Genomic DNA, 24,688 nt, shown 5'->3' with positions numbered 1-24,688 from the left:
ACTCTGTGGTTTTCCGTTGTCCAGTACCTTCCTCTGCTTCAAATCTTTATTCTATTTTCCCTTAAAAGATATAGTAGTCTCTGCCTCAACCACTAAAATCTTCCATACTCCAATAACTGTCTGTAAAAAACCTCCTAATCTTTTCATTGTCGATTTTAAATCTCTCATCACTGATTAAAACTGTATTAAATTTGTTAGATACAAATTTCAATGACCATATGTTAGGGTAATCTGCACAATTGTTCAATAGCATCCTTTAATACACCTATATTCTCATTTTCCCCCATCCATCTGTAAAAACTGATGCAAAATAATTAATGTATTTCCTGTAATACCATCACCTTCCACAATTGGACTTCATCTCTGAGCAGCTCAACTGTTAATTTTCTATACTTCTATATACCCTATTTGCTTTTATGCTATCTGCTACCTATATTGCATATTCTCCTTTAGCCTTTTAATCTCACTTAGCACCTTATATTTCACTTTTCATCGTTGAACTGCTCTTATTATATTTCTCATGCTTTTCCATAGTATTAAAGCTGTAACCTTATTGAATATCTAATTTTTCAGTCTGTTTATTTTCCATTTATTCATAAAACTCTACATTGAACCCATTTTTTGCCTTTTGTGTGTCTTCAATTTGTGGATTCCCCACTATTGATCCTGTGACTTGTTTACTAATTTCACTGCTTAGTTTGTTTTTTTGCATTCATGGGATGTAGGCATGCTAGGCCAGCATTTTTTGCCCATCCCTAATATTGCCCTTGAGAAGGAGCTGGTGAGCTTTCGTTGGCTACTCCATCACCAACGCCGCCAGCCATCAGCTGAAAATGTTAAAATCTGAATTTTTAAGTGCTTATCCTATTCATATCTAAGCTGTCTTGCTTTGTAGCCCCTTTGTCACATCCCACTAATTCTCCAATTTGTTTAAGTGATCATTGCACTAATCTACAAACCACTTATTCCTGACTCCAATTTCCTTGCTACATTATCTTTCCAGTTTCTTATTTTCATTTTGTTCTATCCCTTGTCTTTTCTTCAGCAGTGTTTTTATATCTCACTATCTCATGTCCTCTTCTTTGATAATTACCCACTGTTTACACTTGGATTTGAAGCAGAAGGCTTAGTTGAAACAGAGGAAAATGTTATTCCAAGGACAGTTAAGGATCCTAAGTAACAAACAGGTGGGCAATCTCAATTCACTTTGTGCTGAGTCCACAGTAGAAACTGCCTAAAATTGTTGCCTAGCATTTGTGAGTGTATAAGAATGATGAGTAGAAATGCTAAGCTGTGATTGTGTCTCTTAAGGATAAAACAATAGGAAGTTTGAGCTGCAGCTCATCTGTGCTAGATCTACAGAGGATATATATTATTAGAAAGAGAGAATGTCCTTGAGAGCTCATATAATCTCTTTGAAGTTAAGAAATAATAAATAAGTTTCAGATTAGTTGGTGCATTCTATAAGCCATCAGATATTGAGGTGGAGATAGAGGAGCAGATCTGAAAATAAATTAGTGTGGTGCAAGCACTATACAGTGATAATGGGGAATTTTAACTACTCCAGTATTGCATAAATCAGTTATTGTGGTTAAGTGCAGGGAGAGAAGGAATTTCTGAAGTATGTTCTGGAGAATTTTGATCAGTATGTTTTCTCCCCAACAAGGAAGGGGGCATCGCTACATCTAGTCCTGGGGAATGAAGTTGTTTCAGTGGAGAATGTCATAGTTGGGAAGTATCTTGGAAGGTTTAGCTTAGTTATCAAGAAAGACAAGGAACAGTCTAGAATTAAAAAACGTAACTGGAAGAGGCTAATTTTAATAATTTGTAGAGGAATCTGGCCCTGGAGTCAAAGACTGGCTGGTAACTGTTACGTATTGACTAGTAGCTACCATAAAGAAGAAAAGTAATGAGGTGCCACACTTGTGGGTTTCACTAAAACATGCAGGTTTATTAAGAAGATATTGCTTGCTCCAAGTCCTAGATGGAAGAGCCACATATTTTTCTGCTTGCGTTACTACAGATGATACTAGAAGAGATGCAACTACTTAACAGTAACAATGGAGAAATGGGTAGCCTTTAAAAAGCAGTTGGTTCGGCTACAGTCCAGGTATATTACAAGGATTGGAAAAGGAGGAACAACCAAAGACAGAGCTCCCAGGAATCACAGGAGTTGAAGCATAGGATGGAGCAGAAAAGAGGATTTTATGAAAGATGTCAGCTTGATAACACAAGAGAGAATTGGGCTGAATTCAAGTACAGAGAAGAACTGATAATAGAATTAAGAGGTGGAAGGAGACAGTACAAGAATAGATTGGCAGCTAACAAGTAAAAGAATCCAAAGATGATCTATAGGCATATTAACATTAAAAAGGCGGATCAAGGAATGGTGAGGCTAATTAGGGATCAAAATGAAGATCTATTGGAGGTGGCAGCAGGCATGTATGAGGTACTGAATGAGTACTTTGCATCATTGCTTACCACGCAAGAGGACCAAGCTGTGATGTTTTGAGTAAAATTTAGCATCATATCAAGCCTAAGATCAGATGCAGTGCCTTTTCTTGTCAGCTTGCATCTTGTATGTCTCTCTTGTGGGGACCATGAAATGGATTCAATTTGAATTGTTTTTTTTGGAGCAAGCAAGGAGATAGATTAAGGGTAAAAGCAAATTACTGTGGATGCTGGAATCTGAAACCAGATTATTACAGATGCTGCCAGACCTGCTGAGATTTTCCAGCATTTTCTCTTTTGGAAATAACACAGTGGTTAGCACTGCTGCCTCACAGCTCCAGGGACCTGGGTTCGATTCCCGGCTTGGGTCACTGTCTGTGTGGAGTTTGCACATTCTCCTCATGTCTGCGTGGGTTTCCTCCGGGTGCTCCGGTTTCCTCCCACAGTCCAAAGATGTGCGGGTTAGGTTGATTGGCTATGCTCAAAAAAACATTGCCCCTTAGTGTCCTGTGATGCGTAGGTTAGAGGGAATGGTGGGTAAAATATGCAGGGATATGGGGATAGGGCCTGGGTGGGATTGTGGTTGGTGCAGACTCGATGGGCTGAATGGCCTCTTTCTGTACTGTAGGGTTTCTATGATTTCTAGAGTAAGGGCTTGCCCTGCCTACTCTGTGCATTGGTTTTGTAACTTCAAGAATGGAGTAATTTTTTTTAAAAAAGCAATGCGACCTTCTTCAATAGCAAACACAAAACAGAAGCAGAGAGAAAACACGAAGAAAGGAAATCCCAAGACAGTCAATATTTAGCTGTCAGCAGTACTCTGTCCTATTTGCAGCAGGGCCTTCAGGACCCAGATCAGCTTTTTTAACCATCTACGTGCCCACCAGAAGGCTACCAAACATTCCAGATTATGAGTATGGTCACCTTTGCCTCAAAGGACAAACAATAAGGCAAATGAAGTTGTTGACAGTATCCTCAATGACATAGAGGAGATACGAAAAAGGTTTGCAGTAAGGTCTGAAGAATGGAAATGTTTACACCCTTGCTCATAAAAGGAGAGGAGGAATAACCTGGCAATTACAGCCCAGTCAATTTAATATTTGTGGTGGAGAAGCTTTTTGCAATAGTCCAGGAGAGAATTAACAGCCACTTGGACAAAACATGTTTAATGAAGAAAAACAAGCAGGGAGTTGCTGAAGGACAAATCCATGTTTGACTAACATATTTAATTTCTGAAGAGGTAGCCGTAATTATGGATGTTGTCAGTGCACTTGACATGTGTATGAATGTTCAAAAAGCGTTTAATGAAGTACCACACGTTAGCTTGTTGGTAAAATTGAAGCTTGTATAAAAGGAGCAGGTGCAACATGGATAAAAAAACCTGACTAAGATTGCAAACAGAGTTGTAGTGAATGTTTGTTTTCTGATTGAAGTGAAGAAAATATTGGGAGTTCTCCAATGTTCAGTTCTATGGCAATTGTTGCTTTTGATAAACATTAAAGACTTGACCATGGGACACAGGGTGCAGTTTCTAAGTATGCAGGTGAGACAAAGCAATGAGGAAATTAGTAAATAGATTTCAGGAGATTATGGACTGGTGGAATGGGCAGACACATGGCAGATGGAATTAAGCGCAGCAACATAAGCGGTGATACATTTCTTTTAGGATGAATGAGGAGAGACAATAGAAAATAAGTGATACAATTTTAAAGGGACTTCTGGAGTATCCTGGGATGTTAATGCACAAAGCTTTGAAGGAGGCAGAACACGTTAACCAAGATATATATAACACAAAGGATTTTGGGCTTTATAGATAGGAACGTGGGAGTACAATCATGCTAAACCCATATAGTTCAGCCCCATTTGGAGAATTTTGTTCAATTCTGGGCTTTACAAAGGATGTAAAGCTTTGGAGTAGGTACAGAAGAGATTTGATAGAATGGTTCTGGAGATGAGGTTTTGCAGTCACATGGATAGACAGGATAAGCTGGGTTGCTCTCTTTAGAGCAAAGGTTAAGAGAAGATTTATAAGATATTAAAATCATGAAGAGTTTAAATTGATGAGTAAATAAAGAGAAACCATTTCCAAAGGCTGGTGAGTCAATACCCAGAGGGCACAGATTTAAACTAATTGCATTAAAAAATCATGTTTTTTTTTGACAATGAGTTATTAGGATTTGGATTGCACTGTCTGACCAGTTGGTGGATACAGATTTAATAGTGGCCTTCAAAAAGCAACTGGATAAATATTTGAAGAAAAATTGCAAGGATAAGGCGAAAGAGTAGGTGTGTGGGACTTATTGGATTGCTCTTTGAATGAACCAGCATAGACTCGATAGGCCAATGGTGTCCTTCTGACTCATTCAATTCTAATTCTATGACACCGTGTACAAGATTGAATATCAATTCTTATTCAGCAATGTCAGCATCCCCGCCCGCCCCCGTCCAGAAGCCATTTTAAAATACAGAGGCTTCTTTGCCACAGAACATAAATTGGTATCATGTGCTTCCAAAAGCTTTGTATTTTCTGTGGTATGTCTGTGGTAGTAGGATAGATTTTCCTTAACTAGTGCATGCAAGTAATATGATATGTTTTCTTGTGCACATTGAATATGACTGAGGAAAGAGATAGGACCTGATTATCCAGTTTTAAAGTAAAAACAATGGTGTTATTCAGTTTTCTATGTCATCTCGTTTGCATTTTCTGCAGGGAAATTCTAGCTTTCTCACACATCCTTTTATTTCAATTCTCTACTTTCAGGTTTTCTCTTTTTCTGGGGAATAATTTTCATAGTGACAACAACCTTGGTTTTGCTATTTAAAAAGGAGAACTTGGGACAGATGTCGTTACATCATGTTCCTCAGCAAGGAATCAAGGAGACCTACAAGTTGCTCATCTGCATAATAAAGTTACCTGCCATCTTAAACTTCTGCATCATGCTGCTAACAGCAAAAGTAAGCTGACTTAACTTAAGTGGTTTAGAACAATCTTGAAAACCATACAACAAATATTTGACATATTTGAGTGGTAACTTGAAGTTTGACAAATCAATTTTCAAAGTTTATTAATCACAAAAATAAACATTTTTAATCAGTGACCAGTCCACTTGTGAGTAAACTGAACTTTAAAAATATACAGAACCATTTATTATATTGGTGTTTAAAATTCTGCCAAGTTTTGCTTATTTGAGTGAATTGCACCTGAGCAGAAGCTCCAGGCTGATATTTTTAGTGAGTAACAAAGTTTTATACCATGTTTGTATTTCTTGTTTTAGATAGGATTTCTTTGGTAAATGTGGGGTGCACTTCTAGACCACATTATAAACATTTTGTGTCAGTGCATATAGAACAAGATCCTCCATTGAGAGTGTAATTTCAAATATTACTGTAAGGAATTTTTGAGGGTTCTCTTAATCGTCCTTTGTAACTTCAGCAGACATCCAGTTTACTTTATACATCTGGGGTAAAACTATGATGCCCAATCATGAAAGCTCTCTGGATGAAATTCCTGAGGTACTATTTTAGTGGTGTTATAAATAGCCACAGGTAGCAAGATGGAAGTGAAACGTGGCAGTATGTCCCTTAATTACTTCTGACCAGTACCAAAATCTGCTAACAATTGTGCAAGTTCTTTTTATTTCTGGCTACAACATTTCACACATTTAGTCCACCTGGGTTACACAGACGTCTTGATTTCCAGGTAAATTTTCAAGATGATGGGTCAGTTGTAACCCAATGATCTAACTTTCATAAGAACTGTCATAATGGTTAATGTGGGGGTTATGTCTTAGGTTGTTTACTTAAAGACAAAAGTATATGTTACATTTGTATAATTTTATTATTTGTGACATTTTCACTTAGGGAATTGGAGTTGTTTGTTGATGACTTTCATTCAACACTTCAATTAATCTTTGGATTTGGATATACCTAAACATGCAGTGTCAACAAAACTGACTTGAGCTTTAAGTAGGTATTATTTTACCTCTTTCAGAGACTAAATAATATCAGCTATGAAGCTGAATGATTCAGGATACTGAACTTCATAATTATTTCCTGATCACTATTGGCTAATAAAATCTTTTTGTTTTTGGCTGGCCCAGTTAAACCAGTGGTCACTGGTGACCCCAAGGATGTTATGGTGGGAAAATCGTATGAGGAAAGGCTGAGGGACTTGAGGTTGTTTTCATTAGAGAGAAGAAGGTTAAGAGGTGACTTAATAGAGGCATACAAGATGATCAGAGGATTAGATAGGGTGGATAGTGAGAGCCTTTTTCCTCGGATGGTGATGGTTAACATGAGGGGACATAGCTTTAAATTGAGGGGTGAGAGATATAGGACAGATGTTAGAGGTACGTTCTTTACTCAGAGAGTAGTAAGGGCGTGGAATGCCCTGCCTGCAGCAGTAGTGGACTCGTCAACATTAAGAGCTTTCAAATGGTTATTGGACAAACGTATGGATGATATTGGAATAGTGTAGATTAGAGGGGCTTTAGATTGGTTTCACTGGTCGGCACAACATCGAGGGCCGAAGGGCCTGTACTGCGCTGTAATGTTCTATGTTAATAATGCTGGGACTAGTGCATAACCAGGGTAGTAGGGAGGGATTTAAACTAAATAATGGGGCAAACAGATCATGTGAGAGGAGGTGTGATAAATCAAAGGGAAACAATGAGCTATTGGGGCAGGATAGCAATTTGAGTAATGATAACCGGAGTGTGGCAGGAAGGGACAGAGTTTAAAGAGTGTGCCAGCAGATAAGGCCAGAAAGGCCCTAAATCTGCGCATAGCAGTTGGGACAAAATGGATGATTTTTAAGATTTATTCTTTCACAGGATGTGGGCATCACTAGCTGGGCCAACGTTTATTGCCCATCCCTAATTGAGAAGGTAGTACTGCACTTCTTTCTTGAAGTGCTGCAGTTCATGTTAGCACAGATAGAAGTATCAGTATGACCTGATAGTCATTACAGACGGTAGTCATGATGTGGAGATGCCGGCGTTGGACTGGGGTAAGCACAGTAAGAAGTCTCACAACACCAGGTTAAAGTCCAACAGGTTTATTTGGTAGCAAATACCATAAGCTTTCGGAGCGCTGCCCCTTCGTCAGATGGAGTGAAAATCTCCATCCATCTGACGAAGGGGCAGCGCTCCGAAAGCTTATGGTATTTGCTACCAAATAAACCTGTTGGACTTTAACCTGGTGTTGTGAGACTTCTTACAGTCATTACAGACACATGGTTAAAAGGTGACCAAGGCTGGAACCTGAATATGGAAAGGAGTTTGATATTTTGAAAAGACAAAGTTGGAAAAGGTGCTGGGGTAGCTCTGTGGGGTAAGGATGCCATGAGTACAGTAGTGAGAGTTTAGCTTGAAAGAGCAAGATGTAGAATTAGTTTGGGTTGTGATAAGAAATGGGAAAGCTAAGAGGCCACTTGTGGGAGTGGCTTTTCAATCTCCTAGCAGTAATTACAATGTAGGACAGAGTATACAGGAAGGAATAAATGAGGCATGTAAGAAAATACCACAATAATCAGGGTGATTTTATGGGTGAATTAAATTGGTAAAGTTAGTTTTGAAAATTAGTTTGTGTATTTGACACAATTTCTTAGAGCAGTACATTCTAGAGCCAAACGAGGAGCAGGTAATTCTAGACCTGATAATTTGCAATGAGGAAAGATTAATCAATAACCTCATGGTAATGGTGCTTCTAGATAACAATGATCGTCGCATGATAGAATATCATGTTCATTTTGAAGTGGGAAAGTGTGGGGCTAAGGCTATTGTTTTAAACCTAAATGAAGGTAACTGTAAGGATGTGAGAGCAGAGTTGGCTGATGTAAGCTGGGAAACTAGGGTAGAAGGTAGGACAGTAGAGATATAGTAGCAGATTTTTAAGGAGATATTTAATAACTCTTAGCAAATATTTATCCCAGTGAGAAAGAAAGATTCTTTGAGAAGGATGCATAATCCGTGGCTAAAAAAAGAGGTTAAGGATTGTATCAAATTGAAAGAAACACTGCAAATCTGCAAAGGTTAGTGGTAGGTCAGATTTTAAGAACCAAAGTGCTGGAAAAACACTGCAGGTCATGTTCCAAAGAGCTTTATTGGACTCAGAACATAACTCTGTTTCTCTCTCCACAGATGCTGCCTGACCTGCTGTGTTTTTCCAGCACTTTCTGTTTTCATAACTAAAGTTTGTGTTGGTCCTCTGGAAGATAAGTCTAGAAAATTGATCATGAAAAATAAGGAAATGGTGGAGGCATTAAACAGGCATTTTCTGTCTTCATTGTAGAAGACTTTAAAAAAACTTCCCAAAAATATTTGAAAATCAAGAGGTAAGGGAGAACTTAAACCAATCACCGTTACTACAGAAAAGGTGTTGGGAAAGCAATTTGACCTGAAAGCTGACAAGTCCCTAGGACCAGATGACCTGCATCCTAGAGTCTTAAAAGAAATGGCTGCAGAGATAGATGCATTAGTTATTATCTTTCAACATTCCTTAGATTCTGGATTCTGGAGTTGTCCCAATGGATTGGAAAAATTTTTTTAAATTACTTTTATTCAAGAAAGGTAGGAGACAGAAAGCAGGAAAATTACAGGCTGGTTAGCCTAACATCTGTAATCGGGAAATTGCTAGAATCTATTATTAAGGAGTTTATAGCAGGATACGTAGAAAATCATAATGGATTCAGACAGAGTCAACATGGTTTTATAAAAGGGAAATAGTGTTTAACTAATCTATCAGGAGTTTTTTAAAGTAACAAGCATGATAGATAAAGGGGAACCTGTGCATGGCATACTTCGATTTCCAGGTGTCAGATCAAATGTTACTGCACAAGTTAAGAGTACATGTACACGGGGTTACATATTAGCATGGATAAAGGATTGGTTACTTAACAGGAAGTAAAAGGTAGGGATAAAATGGGTCATTTTCAGGTTGGCAAGCTGTAACCAGTAGAGTGCCACTAGGATCTAGGGTTTCCACTATTTATAATCTTTATCAATGACTTGGATTAAAGAACTGTATGTATGTTAACTAAATTTGCTGATGACACGAAGATGGGTAGGAAAGTCAGTTGTCAAGAAAAGGTAAAGAGTCTGCAAAAGGATTGAGTGGAAAACAATTTGGCAAATAGAATATAAAGTGGGAAAATGTGAACTTGGAATCATAGAATCCCTACAGTGCAGAAGAAAACTATTTGTCCCATCAAGTCTGCACCGACCACAATCCCACCCAGGCCTTATCCCCTTAACCCCACATATTGGTTACCCTGCTAATCCCCTTGACACTAAGGGGCAGTTTAGCATGGCCAATCAACCTAACCTGCACATCTTTGGACTGTGGGAGGAAACCGGAACACCCGGAGGAAACCCACGCAGACACAGGGCGAACTGTGGTTTTGATTTAATATGATTTGATTTATTATTAGAAAGGCAAATGAAATGTTGGTGTTGGTGCAAGGGAGAATGGAATATAAAAGTAGGGAAGTTTTACTGTAACTGAACAGGTCCAGGTGAGACCACATCTGGAATAGTGTGTGCAGGTTTGGTCTCCTAGTTGAAAAATGATATTGCATTCGAAGCAATTTAGTGAAGGTACACTCAACTCGTTCCTGGGATGAAGAGCTTAACTTGTCAAGAAAGGTTGAACAGGTTGGGGCTGTACCCATTGAAGTTTACAAGAATGAGAGGTGATCTTATTGAAACATATATTATCGTTAGGGGACTTGATAGGATAGATACTGGGAGAAGACTAGAACTAACGGGCCAAAGTTTACGATTAAGAGGTCTTCCTTTTAAGAGAGGTGGGATTCTTTTTTCTCTGAGGGTGTTAGTATGTGTTATTCTCTTCAGAAGGTGGTGGAGATTGGGCCATTGAATCTATTCAAGATTGCTATGTGGTGTTTTGATAGACAAGGGTTGTGGAGGTCAAGGGGTAGCGATATTGTCACTGGATTAATAATCCAGAAACTCAGTAATGCTCCAGGGACTTGGGTTCAAATCCCACCATGACAAATGGTGAAATTTTAATTCAGTAAAAATCTGGAATTAAAAGTGTGATGCTGACCATGAAACCATTGTTGATTGTCATAAAAACCCATCTGGTTCAATAATGCCCTTCAGGCAACGAAATCTACCATCCTTACCTGGTCTGGTCTACTCGTGACTCCAGATCCACAGCAATGTGGTTGACTCTTAAATGCCCTTTCTAAGGCAATTAGGGATGGGCAACAAATGCTGGCCTGGCCAGTGACGTCCACATTCCAAACAGATCAGCCATAAGAGGCTATTCTTGCTCCTGTGCGCTTTGTTCTTATATTAATGGTGAGGAATGGTAATGGCTTTGAATGTCAAAGGGAAATAGATACTCTCTGTTGGAGATGGCCAGTGCATCTGAGGGAGAAAGGAATGGGAGGATGGATTGATGGGGTTAGCTAGGGAATGGTTGGAGAAGCTCATATGGAGCATATGCACTAGTCTGTTTCTGTGCTGTAATTCTATTACTATTCCTATTGCAGCTTTTTAAAATTCTGAAATAATTAATTGTAATGTGCCATTTTCCACATTTCTGACATCAAAAGCTTGATTGTTATTTGAGTGGCAAATAGAAGTAGTGAAGTTTCAATTCACATTTGTTATCCGCATGTACATTTTTCAAGTAGGAAGTGCATTCTGGATCAGCTTTGTTGTAGACATTGTAGCCTATGATTTTAAAATGATCTAAAATTGTTCTAGAGCAACCTGACTCATGGATTCATGTATCACATCACCAGGGACATATTTGATGATGGCAATAATAGAACCATAGAAATAGAAGTAAACCATTTAGCCCCTCAAATCATTTCTGCCGTTGTGAGATCATGTCTGATCTTCAACTTAACTCAATATGCCCACAGTTACTACATAACCTTCAATATCTTTAGTGAACAAAAGTCGATCAAAGTCAGATTTAAAGTTACAATGGATCGAGCATAGGTTTGTGGAAAAGAACACCCCCTTGCATAAAAATGTTAATTTTGCTCCTGAAAAAAACTGGCTCTAATTTTTAGACTGCCCCTAGATTCAGGCTCCCCAAACAATAGAAAAAGTTTATCTCCATCTACCCCATCTGTTCTTCGTGGTACCTTGATAATATCACCCCTTCATTCTAAATTTCAACTTCTTGTTGGTGTAATCTTTCAACATACCTTAACTCCATGGATTAAAATATAATTCCGGTAAATTTACATTACACTCCTTCCAAGGCCAATAAATCATTTCCAGAGTATGGTGCACAGAAGTAAACGCAATATCCAGATGTGGTCTAATTGTACAGCTGAATTATCACTTTTACTCCCATTGTATTGTAATCCTAGATATAAAGGCCAACATTCAGTTAGCCTTATTGATTATTTTTTGAACCTGTTCATAACATTTTCTATATGGATGACCTTGCATTTTATTTTACTTATTATTAATTAGTCACAAGTAAGGCTTACATTAACACTGCAATGAGGTTACTGTGAAATTCCCCTAGTCGCCACATTACGGCGCCTGTTCGGGTCAATGCACCTAACCAGCACGTCTTTCAGACTGTGGGAGGAAACCGGAGCACCCGGAGGAAACCCACGCAGACACGGGGAGAACGTGCAAATTTCACACAGACAGTGATCCATGCTGGGAATCGAACCCAGGTCCCTGGCGCTGTGAGGCAGCAGTGCTAACCACTGTGCCACTATGCCGCCCATTTACCTACATTTAAAATATTTTACTTAATCTATTAATATCTCTTCCATCTATGCTATTATAATGCTGCCCCTTTTTGTGCCATCAGCAAATTTAGGCATGTGCCTCCTATTCCATCATCTAAATTGTAATAAATACAGTGCATAGGCCCCAATACAGATCTTTGGGGGACACTGCTAATCACAATATGCAATTAGAGTACATGCTCAATCTCCCTACTACTTGTGTCCTTTTGCTCAGCTAATTTCCTAACCAGGTCTATATTTTCCCTCAATTCCATGGACTTCAATTTTAGCTCATGAGGGACTTTATCAAATTCCTTCTGAAGTCCATATAAATAATTTCCTTAAGCATACCTTAAAAATTCAATCAGGTTCGCCAAGCATAACCTACCCACAAATCTATACTAGTTCTCATCAGCTGAAAACATTCAAGGTGATTGAGCGTCCTCTCCTTAATTATAGACTCTAACAATTTCCTGACAAAGTTATGCCAACTGTCACTTTTCTTTAAGAGTGCCATGAGCAATTTGCCAATCAAAAGGAATAATTCCTGAATTGAGAGTGCTTTGGGAGATTGTTTTTGGGGAATTTGCAATGTTATCACATACTTCCTTTAAAACCCTGGGATGGAAATCATCTGATCCTGGAGATTTTCTAATTGTTTGCAGCATTACTTTCTTCATTACTGTTTTTTTACTTGTGTTAATTCTGGTGAGTCTCCATCCCTAAAGCATATTTCAATTCCTTGGTATGTTTAGCATGCTGATGTCTGGTGCAAAGTAGTTGTTCAACATGCTAACTATTTCCTTATTTTCACTGAGAACATTACAATTATCAGTCCTCAAGTGGTCCCTGATCACCCTCTTCAAATATAATTATTAAAAAGTTATGTTGATATTGATATCCCTTGCAGATTCCTTTTACATACTTCCCGTTTGTAGCTCTTACGATCTGTTTCACTACCCTTTGCTGCTGTTTGATCCTTCCCAGTTGCCAGGATCTATGCTACTTTTTGCATTTTATATTAAAAAGTTTTAAAGTCAATACTTAGATGAGAGAAAAATCAACTTAAAAACACCTGTCTTTTATTCACCTATTTCCTGAGAGTACTTTAGCCATATGTAATTGTGATGTATATACAAAACTTTATCAATATATAATTGCCCATAATGAAGGATGGGCAATACGAATACTGGCCTAGCCAAGACACACATGTTTCATGAAAGAATAATGTTAAACTATAATTATATTGTCATAACATATTTCATACAATCTGTGTAATCAATGATCTGTTGACACTTGAAAATAATTTTACCATTGGTCACCCAAATTCCACTCTATAACTAGTGATGTCATGGGAAACTTACTTGACTATCACTAGACGACCATTAAAATGAAAAAAAAAACTAGGCAAAACATAAGAACAGTTGTTGAAATACGTGCATGTAGTAGCACAATGACTCTGGGAAGTGGTCTGATGTAATCAATTTATTAAATTGTGCCTTTTGGAGTCACAAATTTGTTTCATTTAGGAAAGTTTATTTTTAGTTAGAATGTATTGCAAGTTAAGATATGTTTTTAAATCTGAAGAATTTTTTATAGACTATGTAAGTTAAGTTTTCAATGAACATGTATATTTACAGATTGGATTCTCAGCTGCTGATGAAGTAACTGGATTAAAGTTGGTTGAATTGGGTGTGCCTAAAGAACAGTTGGCTATCCTTGCAGTGCCTATGGTTCCTCTGCAAATATTATTACCATTTGTGATAAGCAAATACACAGCAGGTCCAAAACCTCTAAATGTCTTTTACTGGGCAATGCCATTCAGGTAATTTTTCTTTCATTTGAAAGGGAGTGAGGCACAAAATTGAGGATTCAAATATACTTTTTTTGTTGTTCTTATGTACTTATGCATGTGCTTATCCAAGTCTTCAATACGGTTGACAAAATATTGTCAGGTCCCATAGCCTTTGCAGTATCCAGTGCTGTCAGCCTATGCATCATGTCACGTGGAGCTGAAGACTGGCATCTGTGATACTGCAGGAGGCCGAGATAGAATATGCACGTGGCACCTCTGGCTGAAGATTGTAGCAAATTTGCTCAGCCTCATCTTTAGCATGAATGTTTTGGGCTTCCCCATCATTGAAGATGGGGATCATAGAATCATAGAAACCCTACAGTGCAGAAAGAGGCCATCTGGCCCATCGAGTCTGCACCGACCACAATCCCACCCAGGCCCTACCCCCATATCCCTATATATTTACCCGCTAATCCCTCTAACCTACGCATCTCAGGACACTAAGGGGCAATTTTAGCATGGCCAATCAACCTAACCCACACATCTTTGGACTGTGGGAGGAAACCGAAGCACCCGGAGGAAACCCACGCAGACACGAGGAGAATGTGCAAACTCCACACAGAGTTTGCACATAAAATTATTTGCAATAAGGGATATTAATGGGATATTTGAGGAGTCATCTCCTCCAGTGAGTTGTGTAATTCTCTACCACCATTCACAGCTGGAATAATGGAACTGCTAGTAAAAACACACACTTTTATTCCAATTGAATGGTATACCTTATCTCCTGGGAACTATGAGGTTTACCCCAACCATGAACAACAGCCACCAGATGGCTACTGGCGCAATGGTATTGCTGCCTAATGGTAGCAGCCCGTAACATAATGAATAAAACAAACCAGTAAATAGATCTGGTAATAAAATCTTGTGCATTTGTATGGATATGTTTCCCTAATGATAATGGATGTATTTTTCTGGAACTTCCATGCGGATTTGCCTAATCTCCTTCGATAGTATCTGCAGAAATTATATAAATGAATTTTGTGCCATGTTGTCAGGGCATCTATTTATGTTTTATCAAAGTTATGGCAGGAGATAGGGAGAATCCCTATGGAAATCCTACTCCATTTTCCGTTTTTAGCTTTGTGTATCAAATAGGTTGCAGAATCTTTCTGTAAGTGAACCATTATGTATTCTAATAAATTAATGCATTAATGTATAAAAATGAATATCTTATGACTGCATGAATGGAAGCTTATTATAATCTCAGCTCAAAATATTCACCTTGACTGTAATTCTATTTTGAAATGGAATATACAGTGAATGTTAACCAGTGAGTATTTTGTGAACTGTTACAGTATTAATGTAATTTTGTTAATGCACTCACTGCAAAGACTACATTGATACTTTATGATCTTAATTAAAATAGTATTTGACTGCATTTCTCCTTTACAGGTTATTTATGGGCATGATATTTGCTTTAGTGGTTTTTTGGACTCCTATGGTGAAACAGGGCACAGAGTTCCCTGTTTATTATTATGGAGTACTGCTGCTCAGTTATGCCTTGCATCAGGTGAGTGTATTCATTATGCTAAAAGGTATCTGAACCTTGAGAGAGTCCCTGGTGTCCTTTTCCAAAGGAGTTGCTAACATCCTGTTGACATTATAAAAAATAAACAGAGCTGGATTGGATTAGAAAATAAGAACTGGAGGTTATTGCTCCAATATGATCTTGTTGCTTTATTAACATTTAAGATTTAACTGTAGTTCGTAGCCAGAACTCTGTGCACACAGGTTTGTTTTCCTTTATCGCCAACTGATACTGACAACATAGGGCGGCACAGTGGTTAGCACTGCTGCCTCACAGCGACAGGCACCCGGGTTCAATTCCGGCCTCGGAGTGGAGTTTGCACATTCTCCCCGTGTCTGCGTGGGTTTCCTCCGGGTGCTCCAGTTTCGTCCCACAGTCCAAAGATGTGCAGGTTAGGTTGATTGGCCATGCCAAATTGATCCTTGGGGCCCTATTTTACCATTTGATTCGAAGTGCTGGGCACACTTGAAACTGGGAATGTTTCAGATCTGACTTTTAGACACGTTCTCAGGCGTCCCCATATGCATTTTGCCTGAAAAAATATCAGCAATTCTGAATCACGCTACAGAAGTCTGTGGGCGGGGCTTAACACGCCCAAAATCCTGCAGTTCCGATCGGCACCTTGAACTGCGCATGCGCAGAAACAAAATGATAGAATACAGCTCCCCTGCCACATCGCTCCTGGGTCAGATGCCTCCCCCTGGCCCCCACAGTCAATGCCCCACCACCACAACATTACTGACCTCCTTATCCCCTCCACCCTCTCTGTCACCCAGACTAAACCGCCCCCCCCCCCACCCCCCAAACGATCACAGGCAGAGTGGCAGCGGACCCCCCCTTCCCCCTCACCGATCTCAGGCAAAGTGGCAGCAGACCCTCCCTTTCCCCCTCATTGATCTCGGGCACCTCCTCACTAAGTGGAACGCCCGAATCGGACTTTTGTGGAGCATGTCTGTTTCGCGCCGATTTTGGATGGGCGACCGCAGTGGTAAAGGGGGAACTGCTGGTAAGATTGAGTGTGCAGCCCATTAAGTCAATTTAAATGCATGCAAGTACATTTAAATGGCTGTCGCGCCCGTTTCAGGCGCGATCCCGATCGTGGCCATTTTCAGGCCTTGGTAAAGGGGGAACCGGCATGGATCGCACTACTCGCCTCATGCCTGACTTTACCAAGTTCGTGCGCCTGAAAACAGGTGCAACTTGATGGTAAAATCAGGCCCTTAGTGTCAAGGGATTAGCAAGGTTAATATGTGGGGTTACGGGAATAGGACCTGGGTGGGAAATGTGGTTGGTGAAGTCTCGATGGGCCGAATGGCCTCCTACACAGTAGGGATTCTATGATGATGCATCTGTAGATATGTCCCAAGCTTAAAATTAGTTATAATTCCATAAACAAATGATCATGCTGTTGAATTGACATTTCAATTCTGGTAAAGGTGCCTCACAACTAGACATAGATTAATGCCCACTGAATAAACCTTGATCAACCTCAATGTGGGTCTGGTGAATGTTATGACTTGATTTGTTCCGAATCTCACTGGAGAAATCTATGGGAAGGTAAATCTGTAAATCATCTTGACCTTATTCCAAGAGGAGAAGTTGACAGTCATTGTCTTACTCGTGCATCTAATGTCATCCAGTTAGAGTTGGATTAGACTTGAATTTTGTTACTGCATGCTTACCTTGCGATACAGAGATGAGTTCAGGTAGGAAGAACTTCACAAATGGATTTGTAAATAGATAGCTGGAGAGCAAAGTAACATTATCATTAGAAATATTTTGGGCCTATCTTAATCATTTTTACATAGATTGTATATGTTTCAAACCCTATATTCTACATAGTTGAAGAGATTAGAGATATTTCAAGTTTTTGTACAATGCTGTTTAGAGATGTTTGAGGCAGTACTTGAATTGAAAGATTAGAGGGATTATGCTCAACAGCTTGATCAATTGTTTATGGAATTATGATTTGCCCTAATGAATCTAATTCATTGATTATAACCTTGCATTTTTCATATTGCTGCATCTAACTTTTATTACATCATTCCAAGATATTTCCTCTCCACCATTGTGTGTGGAAATGCATTCGAAGTTTCGGTCACTCTGCATGTCGCACTTCCATGATTTGAAGAGTAATCTGGATTAACCATTTCCATGATGTTCATTAATCTTTTTAAATTTAGTGCCATTCAGGGAATATGCATGTTCCATTTTTTCTTCCTATGTGCAATACAAGGAAGCAATACAAGCAATACTTTGTATTAAATTATGAGAGAATAGAATCAACATTTTGAGTCTGACGAAGGGTCATCCAGACTCGAAACGTTGGCTCTGTTCTCTCTCCACAGATGCTGTCAGACCTGCTGAGATTTTCCAGCATTTTCTGTTTTTGTTTCAGATTCCAGCACCCGCAGTATTTTGCTTTTACATTTGCATGAAATTTTATCTGTTGTTAGGTCTACTTTCCATTTATTCAGCTCAGTCTGTTCTGTCACCCCAATGCCTAAGGCATTAGTGAAAATTAGAAACAGATTTGATTCCAATATTAATGTCCAAATAAAGCTGTGGAAATAAATATGGTTGAAGCTTTTTACAAGGCTCCAGTTAAAAATAAATTGGAGGTTTTGCTGATCATTCTTATGTAAAGTTCATTATAGATTTTTAAAAAGACAGTTTACTTGGAATTACATTGCACTATTTGTCTAATATGTTACTGAGATTTTTTAAATATTCTCTTCCTTTAGGTGACTGTTTATAGCATATATGTTGCAGTCATGGCATTTAATGCCAAAATTAGTGATCCTTCAATTGGAGGAACATACATGACTCTATTGAATACTATTTCTAATCTTGCTGGAAACTGGCCAGCTACATTAGCTCTTTGGCTGGTGGACCCACTTACAGTCAAGAAGTGCATAGGTGCACCTGAACGAAGTTGTAGATCTGCAATTGATTCTGAAGTGAGTTTTCATTTTCTAAAACTGGAAGTGCTTGATCTATAGTATGATTTGTGTAGTTGTCTTTCAAATGTGATCAACTTTACAACAAATCAGTTTCCTGCTGGTATAATTGAAACATTAATTCTCCAACTTTTTTTTTTACCCCACACAGCTTTGTGCAAAATCTGGTGGTTCATGTTCAACCACAACTGATGGCTACTTTGTGGAATCTGTATTGTGCATTATTATTGGGCTCGCATGGTGGCTCCGCTGTGGAAATAGATTCAGAAATCTGCAGGATGAGCACCCATCCACGTGGCAGTGCAAGAGGAATAATTGAGGTCTCGATGAATGTACTTTTGGAGTTTAATTAAATTGAGATCTGTTGACCAGTTTTGAAGGAAATCATATGAAATAGGGATTTTATTCCGTTTTATAAATGTTATTTTGACTATGGTTATTACAAGTGGTGATTGTATGTATAGTATTAATTTTGATTAGGCTTTTTTGCTTGCTTTGGTTAGAATAAAAACTACCTATGCAATAGCACTCACTCCATAGGTAGAGATCAACTTGCATTGTTTCAGGTGCCATATAAAACAAATCACTATATTTTCTTACTTTTCTGTGAGATGCCGGTAACTCGTATAATTTAATTTGCTTTATCTAACCAGCAGATCATTTTGTAAATTGGAAATTGTAGCTCTTTAATAACACTATTTCCTAAAGAATTTAATTTGCAGTTTTACAGTGTATTTTAAATGGCCTTTGCTTTTTGCATATTAGAGCTATAGATCCTTGTCTGTGGCACTTTGATACTCTGTATGCAAAACATTTGACCCTTTTTTAAAAAGCGTTGTCATTAGATTTTTGTCCTGGAAGATGAAAAGGCCATCTTAAAATATAACTGAAATGATGTTGTATAGTGTTTTTGAGTTACCAGTAGATAATATTTTATCATACCTAGCTAAAAGATTTCAACCATTGATTTGCTGAATATCAGTGTTTCATAAGTGTCTCACTTAATCCATTGTGTACTTCAAAGGGCAACATTCCTTATTAATGCAATACATTCTTAAGACCAAAATGGTGAATAGGCTGGGCTAAAAAGTAATTGTGCATTCTGATATATTTTGCTGCACACTTGATTACATTAGTATGTGAATAAGCTTCATTGATAGATACTATTACAGAAATGTTTAACTTCATTTGACAATTATTGGCTCCTCTTGGCACATCAGGGGAAATGATCATGGAGCTTTCAATAATATTCAAAGAAGAAACATTGTGGGTAATTTTCAGTTTCATCGCTTGGATGATAAATAGCAGATTGCTGGCCTGCTAAAGAAAATGGGTGTACTCTACCAGTTTACACCCTAAACGGTGAAGGTGAAAATTATCCTTGGTGCTTAATTTTTGTAATGCCTGAGCCAATTGTTTAATAGTACATTCAATCAAATGCGGTCAATAATTACATACTTCTGTTGTCCCAAGGGTTAAACTTTGATGCCCTGCTTGTAAGCATTCATGCATTCTATCACATTCAATATAATGGGACAAAGTTGCATCAAATGAGATTTGCAGAAAATCAGAAGAACTGCACTAGCCAAAGTAAAATTTGCAATCTGTACAACAAGGATTACATTTAAAGTAATCCAATTTGTCTGTAGCCCTTATTGTAAATAAAATTCTTTTAATACTGTGTTATGTGTTAACAAATTAAAATGAAGGCTTGTGTTGCAACTGGGAGATGTCAGTATTGATTCAATTATATCAGAGGGACATCATCCAGTTGCAATAGATTGAAGTCAAAAGGTGGTGGGTTCAAGCTCCTGTCTAGGACTTGAGTACATAACCTAGCCTAAAATTTTAGTACAGCAGTGGAAATGCAACTTTTGAATAACATGCTAAGCAGACACCCTGTTGAGGTGGCTGAGGAAATACTATGGCATGATCTGAAGAAGAATATGGAGTTTTCCGGTGTTCCAACCAAAATTCCTCCGTAAACCAAAACTAGCAAGAGCAGTTGAACTGGTTATTCAACTTATTAGCTGTTTCTTGCTTATTGCTGTGTGCAAACCTGCTACAACTGGCTACATAAGAATGGAAAAAATAATTTATTGACTGAACTGCTTTGTGGCACTCATGTGATGAGCCATTATATAAATGCAAGTTATTTTTGGAAACGGTTTGCAAGTATAAAATCACAAATATTTTGATCAACAAAGTTGCTTGTGAACTTTATTTAATATTGACCTGTACTTAATGACCTTGTTTGCACAATTTGTGTTGGCGTTTTACATTTTGATTTTTTTAGTTTTTGGATCTGATCATTCTAAATCATAAAGACAAAACGTAATTGTTTGAATGAATTATTCTATTTATTTGTCCAGTTTAACTGTGCAATGTTCTAATTAGTGCCAACACACAAATTCAGATTTTTCAATTCTTGTATAGGTTACATACTCCCATTTAAACTCCTGAGCAAACATTTTCTATTGGCATTCTAAAATTGAATGATCAACATTTTCCTGCAGCAATATCTGGCAGTCTAATGGGAATTTCAGTGTTCAATCACAGTGTGCGACTATTAGCTAACATGGCTGCAGTGTATGTGGTGTACTATCCTTTTTAAAAGTAATTTAAAGTGGTAATGAAAAATACCCTGCATTTTGAGTTGCTAAAATTTCTAACATTCAAAATCAGATTGAAACACTTTTGTTTTATTTGGTTAGCAATGTTTGCATTGTCTTTGTATCTTCTAATGTCTTCACTAAAATTATTCCATGAAAACCTTAGCCTCTCCCAGAGCTCTTTATTTGGACAATATTATTTGCCGAGGGCTAATTGTACTTTGAGATATTAACCAATTCAATCTACCTAATTGCCTTTGATGCATTGTGATACTATTTAATCTTCTGAATTGCTGAAATATTTTTATTCAGTTTTTGGTAGTTTTTTGCTACAACTGTTCTGAAAAATTAAAGAAAAGCCAAGGATGAATTTTAAAAGCTTTTTCAGGTTAAGTTTATTTACCTTTTAAATAGAAAGGCTCTTTGTGTTAGAATTTGTTGATGTTGACAGAATTTAGTATGTTTTGAGCTCGTGTGTGACACAAACGTAGTTGACATTCAGGAAGTAATTAGAAAAACAAAATTCAATGTTAAGTGATCTCTTGGAAATCACAAACCAATTATAGCAGACATGGGAATTTCTCGGACCAGTGTTTGTAGGCCTACACTCTTCCTCTTCCCAACATTGCTAACAGATTCCACGAAAACATTAAGGAGGCAAATTTCACACACCTTATACCAATTGCCAGGTTCCTGTCTCCTCTACAATTATGTCAGATGAAAAGAACCACTAACCAACCCTCCAACCCCACCCCCGCACCCCCTGCTATCAAACTCCCACAACTCCATTGCACGAATGCCAAATTCAGGATACCTACTCTAGTTTGCCAAATCGTCACCTGATTCCTTTGCTACGAAAGCATCAAGACTCTATATTGCATTTTCTGTCTCCATCTAACTCTGAGCACAATTTAGATTTTCCCCTAACTCAATCCATGGTGCTCTCCTGTTTTGATTGCCACCCAGCTCTACCTATTTCAAGACAAAGCATGTCACAAAATATCAGCCTTATGTAGAGTATGTTATTTTTTGATCTGAAATAAATAATTCAAAGATCTAATTTGAAATACATTATTGTATCCACGTCTATATTGCATTTTCCCAAGCTTATTTCTCAGTTTTTGAGATGTTTAAAACACATTTTGATGTGTTGCAGTTTCAAAAGCTAATCTAACAGCTTTTAAATTAAATATATATTTTGTGGGAACATGGGCTTTAGTGTTTATGAAATATTTATTTCGTCCATATTTCTATCCCTATTTCTATGCAGTTACTGTCAAAGGATTTTTAAAATTTCAGTTTTAGATTAATTATTTATTTATGAGTGGTCGGAAGAACATTGAAAGGGGTCAGGCTTTTGCATGCATGTACAAATTTACACTTTTGTGTCAGGGGTCATGGCAATTGATCAAATGCCTCTATGTGGACACTTTTCACATATGCCACAGCCAGAGTATAATCAGCTTCTCCATGCATTTAATATTTGATGTATCCAGTTATTAATTCACTAGTACCTTCCAATAAACCTTATCAGTTTGCAGTTGCTCACTGCTGCATCATTTATTTCATTTAATTGAGGCACTTCTATATTAAATTATTGATTTGCTGCTCTTCATTTATTGATGCACTGGAGGTATGTGGCGGTATAAGTTTATTCATTTACTAATTATAACTGAAACTAACTAATTTACCGGATGGTCATTTATTTGGTAGTGTGCCTGCTGGTCTGTTAATTCACTACCTGTTACATAATTTATTAATTCCACTACTTCTCTATGAATTTCTGATGCCCATTCTCCATCAATTTATTGTCACTAATGCCTGTTGTTTCTTTCATATTAACTTGCTGGTGTTTGCTTATTAATTGCAGTGTTCAGCCATGGCACAGTTGGTAGCACTCACCTCTTGGGTCTGATGTTTTGGGATTCGAGTCCCACTCCAGGACTTGAGTACAAAAATCAAGGCTGACTATCCAGTACTGAGGGGATTTCTGTACTGTTGGAGCTGCCATCTTTTGGATGAGACATTAAACCAAGGTCCTGACTGCCCCCTTAGGTGGATATAAAAGATCCCATGTCACTATTTTGAAATCTTCTGTATCCTTGCTGAAATTTGTCCCTCAATCAACATTACAAAACAGATTATCTAGTCATTATCACATTGCTGTTTGTGGAAGCACGCTGTTCAAAAATTGGCTGCCATATTTCTACATTAGATGGAAATACTTTAGAAATTATGTAATTGTTGAGTGACTGCTTTCACCCTTTTTCTATTTTTATAATTTCCTCTCACTCTACAATCCTCTGAAATAATTCTGCTGCTCTAATTATGGCTGTTTTGATAATCCCCGATTTTAATTGCTCTGTCATTGCTATCCATGCTTTAAGCTGCCAAGGCCCTAAAGTCTGGAGGACATATTGGTGCAGGAACTCCACAGAGTATTCTGGAACCAACTATTTTCAGCTGCTCAGAAATAAATTCCTTGAATCATAAGGTCAGAAGGACACAATATTGCTGATGAATATTCAGCTTTATTTGCACAATTCCTTGTAATGAAGCAGACCAAGTTGGGGCTGAAGAGTGGCAAATGACAACCATCTACAACAAAAGAGCCTAGATGCTTCTTGATGACATTCTATGGCATTACCAAATCCCCCTCTATCAACATCCTTGCCACGTACATGTAGAGCAGGTCAATAACTAAATATTACTTGTGATTCTGCAAAGCATCTCCACCACGTAGAAGGTGCAAGTGAATAATGGAATATTCTCCGTGAGCATAGATGGGTGCAGTTGCAATGACATTGGAGATGATCCCGGGAAAGACAGTCAGTTCAATGCACTGTGGCAAGTTAGTGAGCCCCATCATGGGAAAGACATGAGGGATGGGTACATCCTCACCCCAGGTTACCATGATGATTTGGCCTTGCACTTTAGGAAGGATGTAAAGGCATTAGAGAGGGTACAGAAAATATTTGCAAGAATGGTTCCAGGGATGAGGGATTGCAATGATGTGGATAGATAGGTTAAACTGGAACAAATTACCTGAGAGCCGGTTTGACAGATATGTTTAAGCTCATAAGAGGTATAGACAGACTGGATGGGGTGTAACTGTTCTTGGGGCAGATTTACAATGAAACCATGCCCAGGCAGCAGACCCCAAAATGCAGATACTCTAATTCATCAAATTGCTCTACTCCACCTTTGTTTTCATTCTATTTTATTTTATTTTTTTACTGTTCTCTGCCTTTTATTTCTTGTCTTTTTTCATTTTTCTTCTCTCCCCCCCCCTCTTTCCCCCAACTTTATCCCCCTTCCCTTACCTTTGCTCTCCCTTTTCTAAATTTTACCTCTGTCCCATCCATTCTTCCCTCCACCGCCACCCCCCCCGCCAACATTTTCATCTGTTACAGCTTACCCTCTCATTTTAGCTTCTCTGCCGTTTGGCCATTCACACCCTTTAATATCTCTGTGGACAGCCATAAGCAGTCTTTTTTCCCTGGTTTCCGTGGCTATGACTCATCTTTCATTCCCTCTCCCTGCAGTATA

The 24,688-nt window shown here is 38.2% G+C and overlaps 1 protein-coding gene across 6 annotated transcripts in view; it reads left to right on the top strand.

Moving 5' to 3' along the window:
• The window catches only part of slc33a1 (solute carrier family 33 member 1), a 28,484-nt gene extending 7,185 nt beyond the window's left edge, over positions 1-21,299 (top strand). For all 6 annotated transcript variants that reach the window (XM_078208177.1, XM_078208211.1, XM_078208198.1 and 3 more), the window contains 5 exons: positions 5,213-5,406; positions 13,822-14,006; positions 15,432-15,549; positions 18,312-18,527; positions 18,679-21,299. In XM_078208177.1, the coding sequence (XP_078064303.1) occupies positions 5,213-5,406; positions 13,822-14,006; positions 15,432-15,549; positions 18,312-18,527; positions 18,679-18,846 (881 nt within the window). In that variant the 3' untranslated portion in view covers positions 18,847-21,299. The remainder of the gene's footprint in view (positions 1-5,212; positions 5,407-13,821; positions 14,007-15,431; positions 15,550-18,311; positions 18,528-18,678) is intronic.
• The last annotated feature ends 3,389 nt before the right edge of the window (positions 21,300-24,688 follow it).

This window comes from Mustelus asterias, chromosome 3 (genome assembly GCF_964213995.1).
Source record: "Mustelus asterias chromosome 3, sMusAst1.hap1.1, whole genome shotgun sequence".
NCBI classification, from domain to species: Eukaryota; Metazoa; Chordata; class Chondrichthyes; order Carcharhiniformes; family Triakidae; genus Mustelus; species Mustelus asterias.
This window is presented reverse-complemented; position numbering and strand designations above follow the sequence as displayed.